The sequence below is a fragment of the Daucus carota genome, chromosome 1 (genome assembly GCF_001625215.2).
Source record: "Daucus carota subsp. sativus chromosome 1, DH1 v3.0, whole genome shotgun sequence".
Classification (NCBI taxonomy): domain Eukaryota; kingdom Viridiplantae; phylum Streptophyta; class Magnoliopsida; order Apiales; family Apiaceae; genus Daucus; species Daucus carota.
In genome coordinates, this window is record NC_030381.2 from 5,253,574 (window position 1) to 5,275,964 (window position 22,391).

The following is a 22,391-nucleotide window of genomic DNA, read 5'->3' on the forward strand; positions in this document are numbered from 1 at the left end:
TTGCAGACAAACTGTGAACTATCAATCAGTCACAAACCAACCAAGTGATTTCTGCCAACAGCTGACCGGCTAACATACAGCTTCCTAATGGCCAAAAAACACATTCCAGAGATTTAATTAATGGAAAACCAGGGCAAAAATCAAAATGTTTTTTTTCCAGTCCCTGCTTATGCCCCTCAATATGTGAAGGATGACATGATTGCCATCATGGACGCTGTGTGCTTTGCCAAGGGGTATTAGTTTGTTATTTTTGTAAATTACTCTTTGCTGATACCCTAATAATTATATCCTTGAGTTATTAGAACGGTATATATATATATTCCTAGGCATCAATATAAATTCTTTACCTAAAAGTTGAGATTGATGTCAAAACATATACTCCCTCCGTCCCCTCTCAATTGTTTACATTGGAGGGACACGGAGACCAAGACAATGTATGAAAAATGAGTAAAGTTAGATGAAAAATGGGTAAAGTGGTGGGACCTACCAATATTTAATAATAGATTTGAGATAGTGGAGGAAAGTAGTGGGTGTCATAATAGTTTTTATTGTTAAATATGAGATAGTAGGGGAAGATAGTGGGTGTAATAATGGGAAAGACTTACTATTTATATTAATGTAAAGAAATGAGAGGGACATCCCAAAATAGTAACGGTAAAAAAATGAGAGGGATAGAGGGAGTATTGTTTATTATTTTGGTTTGGTTATGGTTTCAACTGGCATAATATCATTGAAGAGCAAGAGGTTGAGAATACAGTTTGAGGAGAAACACATAAGCAAGCAGTCCAACATCTGGTAGACAGCGTCAGGACCCCTGTCCTAGAAAAGTGGAAGGAAAATGATGAGGAGATCGTGGAAATGGGAAAATTGAACGCGGCACTTCATAAAAATGTGAAGAATCTTTTGGATGTGAACGAGGCTTGGACCGAATATGCAATATCTTGTGAAATCAAGGCCGCCTCTATCAGTAACAAATTGGAAGTGGCGCCCCTGGCTGAGGTAAGCATGCTAAAGAAGTTTTTGCCACGAACTGGTGGTTTGGCAACCCCCCCAGGAGCAATGTGTTGCTTCTTACACAAGGGAAAGCTGAGGTAGTAGCAGTGCAAGATGTTAGGAAAACTGAGACCGAAAAGGTGAAGACTGGAACTGGTGAGACGGGGAGGGTAGTGGGGAGAAGAAAAAGTACATGAGCTGGGGTGAGTTTGAACTGAGCGTTTTGGCATGGTCATGCTGGCGTTTCTGCTTTTGCATGGTTTGTGGGAGCCCAGAATCCCGTCTTCAAGGTCTTAGCATGAAAGCAACGGTTAATATCGTTGGAGATGTTTTAAATATATAAGAGATATTTAAGAGCTGCAGACATCAATTCAAAAGTTTAACATACCGTAATTTTTGACAATATGAACAAGTATTTTTTTTTTATAATATGGACCGAAACAACAGGATTAAAATCAATCATCCATATAAGAGGAATCACCATCGGGTAATCCAGTAAAATGAGAAAGATCATAATTCTCTCTCATAATATTTTACAATCCGATCATAGGTAAAATTCGATAAATTGAAAATTTTAACATAACGAGTAAACTTTCTTTTCCAGATTCAAGTAAATCAAGAGGAGCATAAATCAAACACCCATAAGTCCATAACATGAGCCACAACCAATGATGGAGCAAAATATATATGAAAGGGATTATGCTCATAATATTTCCTTACCTCGGCCCATAGCCCTTCCAACAACATTTTGTGTCACAAATTGTCTAAATCAAGAAGCCACAATTTTCTGTTTAATTTAAAAAAAGTAAAAAGTTTAAAAATTATTTTCAAACAATTATCCCAAATCTTTTATAATAATTTGTTATTGATTTCGTCCTCATTAATAATAATGAGAATTTTCTCAAATTTTATGTCATAGTTTTTGATTAAGATAGATCATATCTACTAGTGCAAGAAGACAATCGCTTATATGCAACTTAATCACCTATTTAAAATTAATCAAACTCACTATCTGAAATATTTTTAACTAACAATTTTGATACGCATTGTTTATAATTTGAAAGATGCGCATGTCTCTCGAACTTTTGTTACTGATAAAGATTGCATGCTACTTCTCCCTCTTCGAAGCGTGACATTTTTGGGAACACAATTCTGTTTCAGTACTAAAATTATTTCCGTCGATGCATATTGCAGCATCTATGTGAGGAAGAAGGACACTTGTGATGATGTGATCACATAGCGGTTGCATGCAGCATTCGACATTAATAGTAAGCATGTATGGTATGTATATATGCGACCCAATACAGAAGCCAAATTGATAAACATTTATATTTATATAGTATCCTCTTTCTATAGCAGCTGATCCGATCTTTCTGGTCTACCATGACTCATCAAGTTCTGACTAAAATTTGTGACTTGGAGCTCCATCTTGGGCTTTCTTTCATTTATTTACATTTTCTGATTTTACATATTTAAATGAACTCCGAACTCTAAAACATGATATGAATTTTATAGAGTTGTAGTGTAAGTTAAATTATTTAAGTTCTAAAAATTAAAACATATAATTTCATTGACGAGGTGATTATATTTGTGGGATAGTCGTTACATTACAAAATCTTAACAAATATTAGTCTAACTGAGTTGATAAGTAAATGACTTCAATTCAAAATCTATTATCAATTTTTTTGACAATATCTTATATTTTGATGAATATGCTGCAACAACAATTGTTCTAATGCTGGGAGTGGTCACGACTCATTTCCATGGAGTTTGTGTTTGCCATGACAATGTTCCCGCACATTTTTCATCTTTATCGTAATTTTGTGAAAGATAGTAGTTTGAATTAAATTTTATATTAATATGGATTTCGCTACTAATATAAATATGGATTCTTTATTTATTTGAATTTTGAAACATGATAAGAATTTATTCGGTTATTTTGAAAATTAAATTATTTGAGATTTAAAATGTTAAACAAATAACTCCATTAGGGATGTAATTTGTTTGGTGATACCGTTGTTACATTACAAAATTTTATAGAAGACTTTCATAGTAGTATGGTAATTATTATTATTATTAAATAAAAAAATTAAGAATGGTAGTCTAATTTTGTTACTTTACTACTTGGTACTTCTTTATTTTCACTGCAATAAAATTTCGCTTATTAATTAAGTATATAAATAAATATTTTTATATAAAAAGTAAAAATGAAATTTAGTTTGGACTTAAATTCCTAAGTTATTGGTCTTTTTAGTTTTAATTAAGTTAAACCAATTCCTCATCCCCAATAATTTTAAATTTATTTACGCGTTTAAGTTTGTCCAAGAGACTGAAGTAGTGTATGTAGAGCAAAGTATCCGCTAGAAAAATTATTACGGCCCATGTTTTATAACCACGGTTTTGTAACGGCCTACCAAAACTCTGCAGAGAAAGTGGCAAATAGTTAGGGATGGGAATTAATCCCGACTCGCCCGATCCCCATCCGATATCCGGTGCGGGGATTAGGGGATTTTTTCGGGTACGGGGACGGGGAACGGGGATGATTTTAGAAAAAAATCAGGGATCGGATCGGGTACGGTTTTTCACATTCTCCCGGCCCGATCCCCGAACCCCGACCCGATTTTCCCCGATTGTCGACCCGATTATTATATATATACATATATATTATAATCATTTATTAACATGTTTATATACCTCTTTAGGTCAACTTTAGTCATGGATTTTCACATGTTTATAATCATTTATTAACATGTTTATATGCCTCTTTAATATAATTAAATTTATTGAAATAAATTTTAATATTTGTTTCTATTCATATAAGTCTTAAAACTAAAAACGTCATGATTAAATCATTGAAGACCTGTTTATTTAAATGATTAGGTATTAATTAAACATATTAGAAACTAATCGTAATTATAAATTTAAGTATTTAACTATAAATTTTAGCTTAAATTAAAAATCACCGAAACACCGCGGGTATCCCCGAATCCCGATCGGGCCAGGGATGGGGATTAAAAAATAATCCCCGAAGGGGATCGGGCCGGGGATGGGGATTGAGTTTGGATTCGGGGATGGGGGCCGGGTATAACGATCCCCGACCCGAAGGGGTCGGATGTCCATTCCTACAAATAGTCAGATAGATTAGATCATCTCCCACTATGACAAGTTCTTAAACTAAAAATTGAGTTGACATATTAAAAATAAAAAATATTGATAATTTTTTCAAAAAATGACACTTCTATCATAAACAACTCATTATCTATTATTGTCTGTAACTTTAGCCAATCTGATATGGATGATTATATTTGTCGAACCTCTACATGCTTGTAAGACATCGGTAGAAAAGTTACCCATCATTTACCATATTAAATTGATATATATTCTTTTTATAACAATCTAAATATTAATAATATACTACTCCCTCTCCATCCCAAATTAGATGAGATTTTTGCTCATTTCACACATATTAAGGAGTATTTTTCCATCTTTACCCATATTTATTGTGTTGACTTTATATAATATTAGCTAGATTGTATATTGGAAATGATAAATAAGAAAAGGTAAGAGTGAGAAATTGTTGATAGATGTGCATTGAAAAAAGAGAGTTTCAACTATTTTGGGATAAAAAAATTTCTCAAAAGGGTCATCTAATTAATTTGGAATGGAGGGAATATTTTTAAATTATAACCACTCAATATAGCAACACCATCGAAGCACAATGTCTTACGGGTTAAGCAAATTTTACATAATATCTTATAGGTCCAATTTAGCCAACAATTATAACAAAGCATGTTGCAAATTCAGATAACTAGTAAAATTATTCTTATTTTTATTTTTTTATAAGTTCTATTTTAATTTTTTACATGATACTAATTTATAATTTATAACTAAAAAATAAATTTATACCAATTTTTTAAGGGTATATATATGATCACATGAGTGATAAGGCCCTCGAAATTGTGTGAATCATGTGGCCGCAATTTTACCCCACATTGACACCACTGATTAAACTTAAATTAAACACTGCACGTCTCTATCACTCTTTTGTGTTTTATAAACAAGATTGCATCCGTTACTTCCCAGTTTTCAAAGTGTGACATACCTTGCGAAGACGATTCTGTTTCTCCAATACCAAAAATATGAGTTATAGATTTGCATGAATTCTGAACCCTTTGTGCATGCCATTTTGGAGCTATTCACTTTGTGCATGGCATTTTGGAGCTATTTACTTTTAAGCAAAGTTTATGAAGATAAGGAAGTCTTTATGAAATCACATTCACATGCTTTTGCATGAAGGTTCGTCTTGTATATATATTAAGTTTGTACCCTTCTGAGCGGGGACAAAGAAAAGAAATTTACTAAAACATCAGCACATAGACTTTTGATCACATTGCACTTGCATGCAGCATTGGATATGTATGGGACTCGATACAAATGCAAAAGTGATAAAGATGGAGGGACTGATTTAGGATTGTTTTTTATAGGAATATAAATAAATTTTGAAAAATATTTGTATGTTTTCAAATTTTTGAGACACTTTTATAATTTTATAAAATTTGAAACGGTGAAAAAATGACGAATTTTGATGTGCCTCTTACTTGAAATGTCGGAACTGTTCAGACAGATTACTAAGACTAAATATAATTATGAGTGATCTTGTTGGATTCGTATTTGTACTTTAATACGGTGAAATTTTTATAACTGATACTAATACGAAATTAAAGATACTAATAATCGATTAAAAGTGTGTTTCGATGACAAACAGAAATGTATTAAGAGAGACAGAAGGAGTAACATTTTAAAATATTACCTAACAAATGGTCCAGTAGCATATAATATCCTCTTCCAGGATATATTTAATTTATTTGAATTTCAAATTCAATTAATTTTTGATTCATTATTTAATCATCTATAAAAGTTAAGTTTCTAATATAAATATTAAATGTGATTGTTTATTGAAAAAGTTAAAATACTTAATGAATGTTAATCAAGCAGAATAACAAAACATTCATGTACAGAGAGATGAGAGATATCTAGGTTCACGAGACTATACGCTGCAATTTGAATCATTTAATTGGACTTTATTTTTGTAGGATTAATCACAATCATTCAAGTGTAAATAATTTTAGACAGATAAAGTTTAATAATATAACATGATCTGATAAAGTTCACTTCTGAATATATAAAATATAATTAATAAGTTAATTTTATATCAAAAATATATAAAAAAAACATTGTATATATCAATAAACATAATATCGAGATTTCACAATTGTTTTTAAGGTGGTGGATAAAAATAATAGATAAGTCACAATTTCCTCCTTTAATAAATTTGAAGCAAAAAATTTAGTAAAAAGTAACATATTTCACAATCTGTTATAACTAAAATAAACAATATTACCATTCTGTATTTAATTAGGTGATCATAAATTTTTTACTATTATCTATCCAAACCTAGTATCGAAACAACCCTAGCCCCTAGGTTAGCATCGAAACATATTCTGGACACTTTTCGAGCAGAGGAACACGCCCGTATAATTCTGTAGGTTTACTCAGTCTACGGTTGGAGTTCTTTATGTTATATGCAATATTTTTGGAGAAATATTGAACACATGCACACATGTTTCTGAAATTTTTTTTCAAAATTATTATACAATATTATATTCAGAACTTGAAAAATGTATAATTATTAAGGATTATTATCAAATAGAGAGATTATATAAAAATATTATATTTCAAGCATTATTATTGATTTTAATTACGATTTTAATTTCTTAAACAAAACTTATATATGAGGGGTACATAAATTTTCCTTAATTTGTAAGATTTGTAATACAATATTATTCCTCCTAAATAACTTTTTTGAGAGTAAATCCTCGAATATTCCAAAAGAATATTATTTGATTTTTGGTTGGAATTTTTTATTCACTTTCTATCTCCAAAATCACAACAGCAATTGGGGTATTTGATATTTGGTTGGAATTTTTTATTCACTTTCTAAAATATTTTCCATCAATTTCACTCACCCCACGCCCCACCCTCAAAGTCTATAAAATGCACCCAAACTCATCCATTCCCTCACCATCGACTGCTCTCTTTTCCTTTCTCTCCAGCAATATATACTCAAGATCTTCCCAACACATCCATCCCATGGCATCTCAATCCAGGCACAGCAGTGTGTATGTTTGTTTGTGTGAATTTGATCATCTATATGAAAAAGCATGTTTTATATACAGTTATGTGCATCTCTATTTTTCATTGAGTCTTATACAGGTGTAAAATTGTTTTTTGCAGACAGTTCGGGAACAATCAAGCTGCAGGAGGGCTTAACAACAATCATGTGCAGATGGGTAGTGCAAATCCTTTTGCTACTACAGTGAACAACCCGTGGCTCGGGATCAATCATATGTTACTTGGTTCAAAAAACATGGTGATTCAGCCGCAAGTGAATGAAACAGTTCCTGCTCATAGTGCACCTGCTAACATGCAACTCCCTGATGGCGAAAGAAAGCGTCCCAGAGAATCATCAATAACAAACGAAGCTATCAATCTGCACAATCTTTATTTTCCGGTCCCTAATTTTGCCCCTCCACAAATTAGGGACGAAATGATCTCCCTTAGGGAGAGTGATCGTCTTCTTTGCCAACAAGTGAGTTCAATTTTTATGGATTACCAGTATATCCTGATCAATTGTTTCCCTGTTTTATTAGTATTATGAAATTCTTATTCTTATTCTTTACTTGATATAAGAAATTGTTATTTGTTTCTGCTTATTCTTGGCTTGGTTAAGGTATTTACTGGTATATTATTGATGCAGAGCAAGAGGATTAGAGTACAATTTGCCCAAAAACAGAACCAGGCACTTCAACACCTGGTTAATAGTGTGAGAGGCCCTTTGCTGAATCTCTTGAAACAAAAAGATGTGGAACTTTCAAACTTCAAGAGATTGAACTGTGCACTCCATGAAGGTATAAACGATCTTTATAATGAGAACCAAAAATTGTCAGATTGTGCAGGTGCATGGAAAATTAAGGCCGTATCTCTGCACACCAACCTAGAAGTTGCCATGGGAGAGCTTAGGAGGCTGCAGGGGCTTGTGCCGGCAATTGGTGCTGTGGAGGCCCCCCACGAGGAGCAGGAAGCGAAGTCCTACAGTGGTAGCAACGTCTCTGCAGAGAACACACCAGGGAACTCTCAGGCAGTGGCAAAGGCAGAAGATGGTGAAACCGCCGCTGAGAAGGTGCAGATAGGAGCTGCTGAGACCGGCGAAGGGAGTGGCGAAAAGATGATGTGCCTGATCTGTGGTGAACTGGAAACCAGTGTTTTGGCGTTGCCATGCCGTCATTTGTGCTTTTGTTTAGTTTGTGGAACTCGTGAATCCCTTCTTTACGGTCCCTGTCCTGTGTGTGAGACAACGATGATAGCAACAACCCCTATAAGCTTCATATGAGAAAATTATGTCTGAATAAAGAAGAAATGTGCGGTGCTTCAGAGTCTTTTAAGACCATACCAGTGGTCTATCAGCTGTTTGTTAAGTTTAAGTTTTATGTATGTTATGAGCTTGTAATGTTGTCAAGCAACATGTAATCTTACTGTTTCTTTTAATAACAATAAAGTGTGATGTACTTGGTACAAATGTGCAATTTTATTGTTTCATGCATTCAACTAACAATAAATTATTATATCCTTATATTATACGCATAAGGATAATTTGGCGGCATGATATTATCACTATTAAAAACTTATGATCCGTTAGCAAGCAAGTAATCCTAGTTGAATTAGAATTCTTTTTCTATCTTATAAATCATGTGCATATTTATGATTACTTTTCTGCATCTGAAATAAATTTTGCCTTTACATGTTTGATTATGATTTCTTTTCTGTTACAAAATCATTTTTATCTAATATATTCTCTCTTTTTTAAATGAAAAAAAATATAGTTACATTAAGGATTATAATTTTGAATATAAAAAAAATAACTATATATAATTAAAAAAAATGTGAATATATATATATATATATATATATATATATATGTATATATATATAGAGTCCTACTCCAATAGAAACCAAATTAGCCTAAAAACTAAAAATCAGGTTCTGGACACTTTTTTATCACTATTTTTAACTACAGAAATCACAAATGTGTACACCATATCACTAATTTTATTTAGCATATCTCGCGAATATAAATATAAATATATATATATATATATATATAAATATATGCAACTTATATGACCACCATCTTTACCCAAATGGTAGTAATGGATCTCTTATCACCAGTAATCACATACACATTAGTGATACTCGTAGTCTTATCACCAGTAATCACATACACATTAGTGATACTCGTAGTCATAAATAGTGGTAGGGATGAGTATTAGTGATACTACGTTGTGCTATCTATCATGAGGCTTATTCTATAAAAGTATAATACGCTAGCGGACAATATGTGTGGTATACAGTATACCCAGCTCTAGGTTTAGTCGCCCACTGCATTTTTTTTAGATTATTTTTATTGTCTATCCTGGAAACTTTTTTGATTGTTATAATTACACAATTTTTTCTATTATTCCTTTATTTGTATTGAAAATTATTTGTTAATGTTATTAGAAATTTGGCATTTGTATCCATTTTTAACATATTAATTGTAAATAAATGATTTTTTCTACTTTTCTTGACAATTTTCACAACTCTGCACATGATTTTTCTTTGCTTAGGATAGGATTTGTCTAGGGACTTTTATGTTTCTAGATATTTTAGCAAAAATAAAATAAAATATTATTTTATACACAAATTCATAGACCACGTGTAAACAATTCTTATCACGACATATTTATGTTAATAAAATGTAATTGATACTTTATGTTAAAATGAATTAAAATAAAATTATGTTTTGATATTTAATATATAAGACCTCATATTCTATCACAAACTATCCTAGAATCATAGAAAAATTTTACATAACCAAGATAAAATAATACTTTTACACAATAAAAAAAACATAATAACACTATATATTATAAAAGTTTAAAGGATGATATTGAATTTGAAATCTACATTTTTTTCCTTTCTGTCATAAAATTTGAACTTTACTTTAACCAAATAATTATATGAAAATAATACTAGCTTTCAAATTTTTAGTGTAAATTTTTTTTCACCAAAATGTTATAAAAATTGATAATAATATTATTTGTGCCGCTTCTTGCCTTGAATTTTTGGCACTAAAAAAGATAAAATAGGTGTTTAAAATAGATGAATATTATTATTAACATTTGGTAAAAATTAATGCCAGTCATAATGATATACTATTAATGATATACGAAATAGTATTTTGGTTGAAGGTACATTTTTCGTTTATTAATAATCAGTTAAGTTACGCGCGGTATTAAATAGCACAATAAAAAAATTGTAGGGATAATTTGGGATGATTTAGTTAAGGAGATTAACGCATATGCTTAAGGTCCATTATTGTTATTATTTAAATTATAAATGATAAAAAATATGATATGTGTCATTTTGTGCTCATTTTTGTATGTGTTTCTAATATTTTTCTCTATGAATTCATTCATTAACTCTATAAAAAAAATCCAATGGATACAGCATCTATCTCTAACATTTAGTACTACCAAACCAAATATCTGGTGGATGCAGTTTGTATCTTTAAGATTTCTTATCATTTAATATTATCTCTTAAGATTTCTTATCATTTAATATTATCTCGACTTGTTTCTCCCTTCACAATCTCTTGAATCTTTAAATTGCAACCATAATCATCATCCCCAGCAATATACACACATATTTCCATGTGCCTTTCTCCTCACAAAACCTTACCTATATCTCACTATATGGCATCCCACAACCAGCAACAACAACACTTCCCCGCGCAAGCCATCACAACAAGTGATAGGTACTCAAACTATACACTTTCACATCCACTTAAGTGTGGATATTCTAAATTTATTAATTTATGAAAGAGCATATCATTAATATGAATCATATATATATTGTTATGTGTATCTTTATCTTGCTTGTGTTTGATGCTAAAAATAATTCTGCAGACAAACCATGAACAATCAAGCAGTTGCTGCATTTGCAGAAAAGGTGAAGATCGGAATGGCCGAGACTGGAGAAGGGAGTGGTGAAAAGAAAAAGTGCATGCTGTGTGATGAGTTTGAGCTGAGCGTTTTGGCGTGGCCATGCTGGCATCTATGCTTTTGCATGGTTTGTGGGACCCCTGAATCCCGTCTTCAAGGTGGTCCTTGCCCTGTGTGTGGCGCCATCATAAAAGCAGCGGTCCCTGTTAGCATCATTTGAGATGTATCAGGCTTTGATTGTTTGTTTGGAGATTGTTTATTTCAAGAATACCTTGTTTATGATTTATCTTGAGAAGATTATTTGTTTTCAATGATTGTTTATTTGAAGAATACCTTGTTTGTGATGTACTTTGAGAAGATTATTTGTTTTCAATGTTTAGTGATTCAAGATATTAATTAGTACTCCCTCCGTCCCGGTGTGAAAGGCCTTATTCAAAGGTATATTTCTAATCCTATTTTGTACAACCAGTGATAACTCAACTAGTGTCTGATAACCACTCAACTTGTAACTCAACCTGGAATCGTCTCTGATAAGTTATGTCAGTAGATAGTTTAGTTGGAATCAGTTCTAGAAAGTCTAGTAGATACAAGAATCAGAATGTCAGAAGAATTCCAAGATATCAGCTACAAGCCACTGGAAGAAGTTCATTCCATATGATCAAGCCTCAGTGTCAAATAAACTGTGTAGCAGTTCAAGGAGTTCGGAAGGTATGAAGATTCAAGTATTTATTTCATCAGAGATTCCATATGTGTACTGAAATGAAGAAGAACTAGAAGACAAAGATTCGAAGACCCGACCACAGCTCAAATGTTTAATTGATGGAGAATATTCAATTTAGTTAGGCACAGATGAACCAGACAGTACATTTGTGTGTCAGCTATTTATATTGAATATTTAACATCAAAGGAAGGTGGTCGTTCAAGCCGTGTGATGATCAAGACGAAGGCTCAAGACATTTGCTTTCTGGAATATAGAGTTTTTAATTAATTCTTTGTTAAATAATTAATCTCTATTAATTTATTTAGTTGTTAAATTAATTCAATTAGAATTAACTTGATAATTAAGTTTATTAATAAGTTAATTGATTTAGAATTAATTTACAAAAAGAAAGCAAAAGAAAGAAGGCCGAAAGGAAGGACAAGGAGACCGCCGCTCAGACCTGTCTAGCTATGGGAAAAAGAATTATCACCAACGCAATGGAGTGTGATATATTCTTAATGCTGGAAACCCGGTTGGAATTGATTTATATTTTTCAAAGCTAAAGGGATCCGGTTCCAGACCCACAGGAGACCGAATCTTAGACTTGTCTGACTATGAGGAAAAAGAATTATCACCAACGCTATGGAAAGTGATATAATCTTAAAGCTGGAACCCCGGATGGAATTAAAATATTATTTGCAAGGCAAAAGGAGTCCGGTTCCTGGCCCTCTAGAGACCGCAACTTGGGCCGTAAGGATTTATTTATATTAATAAATATTTTAATTAATTAGAAAATTATATTTATAAATGTCTAATAATATTAGATATTTATTTATATAATTTCTGGATTAAATTAAATATTTATTAATTAAAGATTATAAGCTGTGCGGGATTAAAAGCATTTCTAAGGAGCTGGCTATAATAAGACGAGATAGACTAAAAGACGGAAGCTAATAAACTTCAGCGTGTACACCTGATCTAGTTTGTCTTGCCGAAATTCAACTGCCATATCAACCTTCCAAGACAATCCTTTGGAATTGTCTGACCGAGGGAAGTCAGCAAGACAATCCTTTTGTCTTGCCGAATTTGCTTATGTATGCAAGACAATTCTGATTGTCTTTCTGCCCCTTGAATTGTCTTTCCTTCCTTCTGATTGTCTTCCCCTTCTATATATTGTCTTTCTGACTTGTTTAAAGCTTGGTAGACAATCTAAAATTGTCTTACCTTGCCTTGAATTGTCTTGCCCAAGGTTAAATTGTCTTGCCTTGTTTGTGTTTGTCTTTCCAAGCTTGTAATTGTCTTGTCTTGTGATTGTCATACAAGTTCAATGCTTTGCCTATAAATATGGCTTTGCATTCTTCATTTTTAGTGTTCATTCTCTTTGATTTCAAAGCATTGTTAAGCTTTCAAGTTGTTCGTAACTTGCTTGTTATATCCACAGTTTTCTGTGCTTTGATCACTCGATTGTTTTAATCCCTAAATTAAAATACTTCCTGACAAATTTATTCTAAAATATTTAGTGGACATTAAAACTGAACCCTAATTAATTTAATAACGACTTTCAAGTTTAAATTACTTTTTACTTGAACCTTGTTTATTTAATTAATTAAAATCTGATTATCCAGTTATATTTAAATCAGATTTATTCCGCGCGATTTTTTGTGACGATTGTATTCAACCCCCCCTTCTACAATCGTATCGGGACCTAACAATTGGCATCAGAGCGGTTGATATAATCTACCTTATTAGATCCTACACTCACTCTGAAAATTTCTAAAAATTCCAAATAATTTTTTAATCGAAATAATTTTATTCCAAAAATTATTTCTGACCGAAAATTATTTTTCCTTCAAAAATCCAATCTTTTCCCAAATAATTTTTTATTCGAAATAATTTTATTCCAAAAATTATTTTTGATCGAAAATTATTTTTCTTTAAAATCTTTTTCCAAATAATTTTTAATTCGAAATAATTTTATTCCAAAAATTATTTCTGATCGAAAATTATTTTTCTTTCAAATATTTTTCTAAATATTTTTTAATTCGAAATAATTTTATTCCAAAAATTATTTTTGATTGAAAAATATTTTTCTTTCAAAATCCAAATATTTTCCCAAACACTCAAACACCCAATCTTCTACCATGTCTACCGCAAAAATTAGCAGCATTAAAATTCCACCTTTTGACAAGGCTAATTTTGGTCTTTGGACGAGACACATGCTTTTGTTCCTCCGGGCGGCGAATAAAAAATACATAAATATTTTGACGAAGGGTCTTTCGCCCCCAATGAATATTATCCTGGAACATACTGAAGATGGAGTTACTATTCCTCACAGAACCTATCTGAAAACACCTGCTGAGTTCTCGGATGAGGATAATGAGCTGATAAATCTAGATGTAACTCTACAGCTCATTCTGATCGAATCATTGGATCCAGTAATGTACAATAATGTTGTCAATTGTACAAGTGCTAAGCAGATATGGGACACTCTGCAAATTATCAATGAAGGATCTGAGGAAGTACGGGAAAACAAGAAGGAAATTCTTGTGGCTCAATATGAGCAATTTGGTTCTAATCCCGGAGAAGGAATTTCTGAAGTATTCATCAGATTCAACAATTTGATAAACAATCTGAATCTGAACGGGAAATACTACGACAACAAAGAGGTGAACCTAAAGTTTTTGCTGACGCTCCCTGAGCATCTAGAACATCGGATAACCGCCATCAGAGAAAGCAGAGATTTGACAGAGATCTCATTGGAACAGCTGTATGGGGTTCTGAAAACCTATGAATTGGAACAGGCTCAAACTAAACAGAGATACGGATGGGGAAAGATACTGAACACGTCTATGTCTGTCAGCAATTCTACTGCCCTCATAATACAATCACCTCTTGTAAAAGAAAGGAAGGTTGTTGTACCTTCAAGAAGCTCCCAGGAGTATGTTGTGCCGGAAATGGGACATACTTTAGTAAGTACGGGAGATGATGAATTTTACTCGATGGAAGAGTTAGATCAGCTGGAGGACGAATCTCTTGCTATGTTTGCCAGGAAGTTTGGTAACATGAGATTTAGGAAGAATCCCTCCTACAAGTTTAAATCTTCTGGTAGTAAATTTCAGAAAGGGGGATCTTCGTCGACAACATCAAAAGGGGCTTACAAGACTGGGATGGTTGATCGAAGCAAGTTTAAATGTTTCAACTGTGATGAGCCTGGTCACTTTGCATCGGAGTGCAAGAAGCCCAATCAGCTGGCAAAGAAGAAAGAATCTTATGACGAGCTAAAGCAGAAGTATGAGGCTCTGCTAAAGAAGCATCAAGGCCAAAGCAGCCAAGGGAAGTCCTATGTGGCAAAAGGGAAAAGCTGGGATGACACAGATAGTGATGAGGAGGAAGAGCGGGGGAATGTTGCTCTAATGGCTTTTATGGAACCTTCTACACCTCCACATCGCACTGGCGGATTTCCGGTAGATCCTACTTGCCCTAAACTGTTTATGCAATTAGGACTTGAACGTGATGACGCTCGTAATAAGCTCAAAGCTCTGACTCTTGAACACAAAGCTTTAAAGCAAGAAGTTCATGAGTTAAAGTTAAAAGAAAAACTAGTGCTCACCCCTAAAATTGAACAACTAACTAGTCAGTTATTGACTCAGACTAATAAAGTCGAAGTGTTAGAATTTAGGGAGAAAAAGTTGAATGAGCAGTTAGCTGAAGAGAAGGTTAGGTGCCTTGCTTATAAGGAGTCGACTAATATTGTTAAGAACCTAGTGGACCAACAAGTGATTAAAAGGAAAGTTGGTATAGGTTTCGATTACAACAAGTCGGTAGGTAAGGCTAGTAATATAACTCCTTTTGTTAAGAGTGCTGAAGACAGGGGTATCCCACATGTTTTAAAGGATGCTCCCAAACCTTTATTCAAAACCCCTGTCGCAGAACCATTACTTGATATGCCCGTGATTATTCAATATGAAATGAATTTAGAGGATATTGAGAATGAGAAGGAGATTTTGGCATCTGTAGAGCCAATGCAAGTTGAGGGCACATTCAGTTCGCCCAAAGCTGGCATAGGTGCCAATGGCTTAAAGAATAATTTTAACAAGCCTAATAAGTTTGTTAAATGCAGGAATGATAACAATACATGCTCTTCTACTAATAACATTAGAACTTCTGAAAATGTTAATGTAGAAACTATTAAACCCCCTGTTGTTCTGAATAACATGCCTACTGTTCCTTTAGTTGATATGTGCCATAAACCTTGTGGTGTTGATAATTGCATGTTGTGTGCGTTTAATGTATTGTCTGCTTATTTTAAAAGTATGCATGCTAACAAAGAAAACACAACACCTAGAAAGCACATGAATAGTAAGTTTGCAAAAACCAAGACTGCCGGTCCTTCTCCTATCAAGAAGGATACTTATGTTCCCAAGCCACTACACCATAGATGCACTTACGCAACGCCGAAAAAATGTTGTAAAAAGCCAAAAAACTGTTGCCGTAACCATAAAAAGGGAAACAGCAACACTTTTTTGGTGTTGCCTTCAGCACCGCTGCCGTAGTGACATGTAGCAACACTTTTGCAACACTATGATTGTTGTTGCAATATTTGCTCAAGGCATCACTTTGTTTCACCTATAACAACATTCAATAGTGTTGCAATAAAGTCTGAAATTCTGTGAAATATAGGCCCCACATGTGGGCCTCATTGGTGGGCCCCACAGGTGGGCTCCACATGTGGGCCTCAATGGTGGGCCCTATTGGTGGCCCCACCTGTAACACTTTGTTTTTTGCAACACTTTTAAGCATAGATACTGCAACATTCCTATATCCATAACACTTTTCTAAAAAAAATTGACAGGAAATGCTTGTAAATTGGATTGCCCAAAATGTTAAATACAAATATGATTACACAATCATTCAAATACAAACCAGTCAATAGTCAATACCAAGCCAAGCAATTTACACCAGCATTACCCTCCACCCTTAACTTAACTACACATGCTTCTAGAAGAACAATTTAACTATCATCCAACATCAGCAAGCAACCCTTAACTAGTTTCAAAACCGTACTCCTACTTCGAAACATAGATTAAACCAAAATAGCACACTGACAATTGCTGAAACTTTAAAAGTACTGGGGATATCCTTTTAGACAGATGAATCTCCTATACTCTGAGCACCAACGGGAAGCTCCAGTATTTTGCTTAGTAGTGTTTTTTGATTTATCCACGCTTTTACCTTCTTTCTGATGTTCAGCTTCTTTTGCAATTAAACCCTGAAACCAAGATTTTAAATGACTTTATACACATGCTTTGTTGCTACTAAAGCCTATTATAGCAAAAGAACTATGGATTCTGTAATTTCACCAACAAGTTAAAATTAAAAATATATACTGTAACTTCACATATCATCCTGTCTTAAAAGCAAGAATATGTGCCAATACAAAACATCAGTTGCTTCTGTGATATAGAGTTCACATTGATTCAAATTGCCCTCATATTATACCCTTAAAAGAGAAATCAATAAGGAAATAGCAGTATATTTGAATTTTTTGTTGTGCTTTAGGTGACTATAAGAAGCTGCAATTAGTACATTTTTTGTATTTTCACAACAATGGAATAGAGAAAGGATGGCAACTCAGGTAAGCTGGTCAAGTTTTTGCATTCATGGGATAGTTTATCTAAAGTATTGTCCGAAACCATTTGTACACTGTCAAGTCCGGCTGCTTGAAGAAATTCAGTGAATACATGAGCAAGATTGTGCTCCTGACTGAATGCAACTGTTGCTTGCTCTTCAGTTATAGCAATATTCTCTATTAGGATTTTAACAAGATAACCTAGCTAGCTAGATGGACCACATATACACTCAGATAGCTTTTGACACTAAACTAATAGTGGCACCAGAGCTCAAAATACTAATCTAATAGTGTATATCATATATGTTTTAACAATGTGATTAAGGAAGCGACCCATCACTCAAAATACTCATATACATCACAATTTAAAAAGAAAAAAACTCAAAACAATATATTTAAATTCAATCGAAACATAGTGTGTAAAGTACCTATTCTATGTAGAACCCTAACTATACAGAAAGCAATCGAACCCAATCAAATAGGATATGACCAATTGAACAGGAAAATTGAAGACAAATCCAAAACCAAAGAGAAAATTGAGAAATTGAACAAGAAGAATCGTGCGTTAGTCCTCTTGTAGCAGACAAAAATAATAGAGAAAGGTTACCTAGCAAAGAGATTGTGATACCAATTCCATTTCATTTAAAGTCCTCTTTAAGCAGCTTGGTTTCAGATTTCGATGCATCTACATTAAATAACAGAACAGAATTTCAGCTTCTAATTGTATCTAAATTTTTGACTATCTGGGTTGCGATATACTTGTTTAGGTCTGAGGAGAGGATGAGCTTCCCCTGAACATTGATAAATCAACTACCTTAAACTTTGGACCCTGGTATATGACAACGACAAAAAAACTCTGGATTATGATACTGGGCTAGCTCTTCTCCACCTACATATCGATTTTTCTGAAATTTCCCCTTGTGATAAACCTAATATGCACTAAATCATCTTCCATCCTGTATAAAAATGGAGAAACAAAAATTAGAATAACAAGAAATCAATTTTCAAATAAGAGGAAAACATTTTAAATCAAAGTTTATAAGAATTGGCTTACTGAAGTGAGTAACAGGAGGACACACACAATTCAATCAATATTTCAACTATTCCAAAAGATATTTTTTCTTGCAATTTTCAGAGTAAAGTTGCACACAACCATAGAGAGAAAGAGGGGGGGAGTGGGAGGGGGAGGGGGAGGGGGAGAGAGGGGGAGGGGGAGGGAGAGAGAGAGAGAGAGAATGTATGCATACATTGAAAACAAGATAACGCAGGGAGCTCATAGAACAACATAAGTGAGTGAGAGAGAGAGAGAGAGAGAGAGAGAGAGAGAGAGAGAGAGAGAGAGAGAGAGAGAGAGAGAGAGAGAGAGAGAGAGAGAGAGAGAGAGAGAGAGAGAGAGAGAGAGAGAGAGAGAGAGAGAGAGAGAGAGAGAGAGAGAGAGAGAGAGATTAACACTTAACACAGAACAAAATAAAGACACAAAATGCTAACATTTAACCTAATTAACACAGAGAGCAAGATAAAGACACATCGAGCTGGATGGAGACACGAGAACATATAGAAATAATTAACAGTTAACCAAATTAAGATGCTACTTCAGATGCACATACAACCAACTCGAAGAAGACAAACAAATGTTCCACATTACATACTTTGGCCAACATACACGCAAACAGAATGGAAATAAGGAAGAAGTTTATACGGTAAATATGGGATTTACCTTAATTGAAAACGGAATACGAGAATTTCCACCTTGTTGAAGATTAGTGGTGCTACCCGAAGACTTAAATGAATTTCCCAAGTAAAAGCCCCAACTTCAAGCCTCAAGAAAGAGCCCTAATTGCCTCGAAAATGAAGATTGCAGTCCTAATTAGTAAAAAATCATGAAAAAGTCGATATAATAGTATCAATCAGAAGACATTCATGAAGACCCATAAAATCTACAAAGACCCTTAAATTCGCTACTTCGATTAGCTACTTCAATTAGCAAGAATGAAAGAGAGCGAGGCCGAATAAATCTAATTGAGCTGATTAACCCTACTTACGGTTGAGATGCACATGAGAGAGTGGAAAAAGTGAGATGAGGATTGAGCGAGAATGAGCTGAGGTGAAAAAAGAGAGTGAAGGTACTGAGATGAGATTTGAAAGAGGTGAGACCGAGGGATGTAGAGGTAGTATACTCTGTTCTATTTCATTTTGGGGGGAATTGTCCCGCTTTTTTGTTTTCACCTAGGACGCAGCGTCATCAAAATTTTTAATTTATTTTTTATCACACAATTTAAAAAATTTATCAAATTAAAATAATAATAAAATATTATTTATATTTATATATAATATTACTAAATTCTGTATTATTTTATATATTATATGCTACATATTAAAATAAAAATTCTCCCAAATTTTGTATAAAATTAATTATAATTTATATTAAATTTTTAATGTGAAATTTATTAATTATAAAAGTAAAATATCTACACGGTAACGCTTTTTCACTAGTGTTCATTTTGTAAAATAAATTTTTTTATTCAACTAGTTTCTTACTTAAAAGTTTGGTTTAATTCAAATTATTAAAAATATTATAATCTTTAAAATAAAATGACTCTGGTCATCAGTTTGTTACCTTTAAAAATTTAAATTATATCATTTTGAAAATTAATGCTTTTCAAAATATATAACTATTTATTTTTTTTATTATTATCATCAATAATATGATATTAACGGCAATACTTCATAGGTGTTGCAATGTGCAACATTTTTAAAACCTAACACAACATCCAGTTATGTATACAGCAACATTAATAACGCAATGTTACCACAAGCATAAATTTTTTGCCTACTGCAACGTTTTTTAATGCAACACATGTTTTTGATGTTGCGTAGGTGCATCTATGGCGTAGTGAGCCTAAACCTAAAGTGTTCAAGGCTGTTTGTAGGAAAGTAAGTACAGTCAAGGTGGATGCTGATGTTATTCGAACAGGATCTATTGTCAAAGCTGACAAAGGTCAATTCTTTAAGTATGCCGGACCCAACCAAGTTTGGTTTCCGAAGAAGGTTTAATTCGTTTGATATGTGCAGGGAGCCAAACAAGGTTGAAAAGGTTGTATGGATTCTCGATAGTGGATCTTCTAGACATATGACCGGTGATAGAGCCCTGCTATCAAATGTGATTGAGAGAGCTGGCCCGATTGTCACCTTTGGAGATAACAGCAAAGGTCGTACTACAGGATATGACAATTTATTTGCTGGAAATGTTATCATTGAAAAAGTTTCTTTGGTTGAAGGACTCAAGCACAATCTTCTGTGACAAGGGATTCCAAGTAAACTTTGTCAAGGAGAAGTATTTGATATCTCACACTAAAGATGACCGTCTTGCTCTCTGTGGAGTAAGAAAAGCTATCTTATACTTAACTGATCTCAATTCAGGTGCCAATAATGAAGATAATTGTTTCTATTCAAAGGCTTCACCTGAAGATAGTTGGCTATGGCATAAGAAGTTGTCTCACCTTAATTTTAAAATTGTAAACTCTTTGGTCAAGAGGGATTTGGTGAGAGGACTGCCTCCTTTGGAATTCACTCTACAAGGACTTTGTGAGGCATGTCAGAATGGGAAGGCTAAGTTAGCATCATACAAAGGCACAGACACCAGTAACATTACTGAACCACTGTAACTATTACAAATGGATTTATTTGGTCCAGTCAATGTGATATCTTTATCAAGAAAGAGATATGCCTTGGTGATTGTTGATGACTTCTCTAAGTTCACATGGGTTTTATTCCTACATTCTAAGGATGAAACTCCGCAATTGGTAATTGATCTTATCAAGGAGATCGAGTTGGATTCGAATGATAAACTTCGTGTCAGAGCAATAAGGTGCAATAATGGAACCGAGTTTAAGAATAAAACTCTCAACAGATTTTGCTCCGACAAGGGATAACAAGACAATATTCAGCGCCAGGGACTCCGCAACAGAATGGAGTAATAGAAAGGGAGAATCGTACCTTGATTGAAGCTGCATGGACAATGCTAAGTAAATCAAGGTTGCCCATCTACTTTTGAGCTGAAGTTGTGAATACTGCTTGTTATACTCAGAATCGAACTCTGTTCAACAAGGAACACATGAAAACTCCTTATGAACTTATGAACGGAAAGAAACCAACGGTCAAGTACTTTCATGTATTTGAGCTAAATGCTTTGTGCTTAAGGATGGAAATGTACATCGTGGCAAGTTTGAACCCAAAGCACTTTAAGCAATTATTTGTTGGTTATTCTCATCAAGCATATAAGGTTTACATCATTGATCAATTACAAGTCAAGGAAAGTGTCAACGTTACTTTTGATGACACTAAACTCCCAAGTATCCAAATTGAAGATCCATCCGAGTCACTAAAGTTTGATAATTATCCTGACTCAGACTCGGATGATGACGATGAATAACCTGATGCTGCAACTAGTAATGAGACTAATAATGCTGATTATGATCCAGGTATTGGTGGAGAAAACAATGGAAACACTGTGGACTCTACTACTGCCAGTGGTGGATCATCTAGTCAACCTGGCAGCAACTCAGGGGGAGATGGTGGATCAACTGGTCAAACACAGCATCACAATGATAATTCTGGCGAATCATCAAGATTATAGCTTCCAAGGGAGATGATCTGGAGTAGAGATCATCCCTTTGAACTAATCATTGGTGATCCAGATGTTGGTGTTCAGACTAGGAGTGCAACTCAGAATGAATGTCTATATTTGGGTTTTCTATATAAGGAAAAACCGAAGAAAATTGAAGTTGCACTAGCCGATCCGGAATGGGTTCTTTCCATGCAAGAAGAGCTCAATCATTTCGAGAGACAAGAAGTCTGGGCCATGGTTCCAAGACCAAAGATAAACTCTGTTATTGGAATTAGATGGGTCTACCAGAATAAGCTTGATGGTGATGGCATTGTTGTACGGAACAAAGCCAGACTGGTTGCT

General features: G+C 33.7%; 2 protein-coding genes and 1 long non-coding RNA gene across 6 annotated transcripts; 2 read left to right on the forward strand and 1 right to left on the reverse strand.

The window, feature by feature from the left end:
• Positions 1-858: 858 nt before the first annotated feature.
• On the forward strand, positions 859-8,443 carry LOC135152407 (BOI-related E3 ubiquitin-protein ligase 1-like). The gene is made up of 3 exons (XM_064092730.1): positions 859-1,091; positions 7,288-7,642; positions 7,811-8,443. Exons 1-3 carry the CDS (start codon positions 859-861, stop codon positions 8,441-8,443), a joined length of 1,221 nt encoding a protein of 406 aa, XP_063948800.1.
• Positions 8,444-14,078: 5,635 nt separating this feature from the next.
• On the forward strand, positions 14,079-16,563 carry LOC135152566 (uncharacterized). Its single transcript, XM_064092991.1, has 3 exons — positions 14,079-15,006; positions 15,169-15,509; positions 16,474-16,563. The coding sequence occupies exons 1-3, from the start codon at positions 14,079-14,081 to the stop codon at positions 16,561-16,563; spliced, it is 1,359 nt and encodes a 452-aa protein (XP_063949061.1).
• A 75-nt stretch (positions 16,564-16,638) lies between these two features.
• Positions 16,639-19,618, reverse strand: LOC108214331 (uncharacterized). Of its 4 annotated transcripts, none has more exons than XR_010290962.1 (5): positions 19,465-19,618; positions 19,140-19,255; positions 18,237-18,378; positions 18,030-18,107; positions 16,639-17,062 (listed from the first exon to the last, which is right to left on the reverse strand). It is a non-coding gene; the product is annotated as an uncharacterized LOC108214331 (long non-coding RNA). The 4 variants fall into 4 exon arrangements; XR_010290964.1 differs by having other exon boundaries at positions 18,182-18,378; XR_001805594.2 differs by having other exon boundaries at positions 18,030-18,378.
• Positions 19,619-22,391: the final 2,773 nt, after the last annotated feature.

Coding starts and splice junctions, on each gene's coding strand:
- LOC135152407 (XM_064092730.1), top strand. CDS start 859: ATGGGAAAATTGAACGCGGCACTTCATAAAAATGTGAAGAATCTTTTG. Junction 1,092..7,287: donor TTACACAAGGGAAAGCTGAG/GTAGTAGCAGTG, acceptor TGTTTTTTGCAG/ACAGTTCGGGAACAATCAAG. Junction 7,643..7,810: donor ATCGTCTTCTTTGCCAACAA/GTGAGTTCAATT, acceptor TTATTGATGCAG/AGCAAGAGGATTAGAGTACA.
- LOC135152566 (XM_064092991.1), top strand. CDS start 14,079: ATGAATATTATCCTGGAACATACTGAAGATGGAGTTACTATTCCTCAC. Junction 15,007..15,168: donor TTTCAACTGTGATGAGCCTG/GTCACTTTGCAT, acceptor GGGATGACACAG/ATAGTGATGAGGAGGAAGAG. Junction 15,510..16,473: donor AGCAGTTAGCTGAAGAGAAG/GTTAGGTGCCTT, acceptor TGTGAAATATAG/GCCCCACATGTGGGCCTCAT.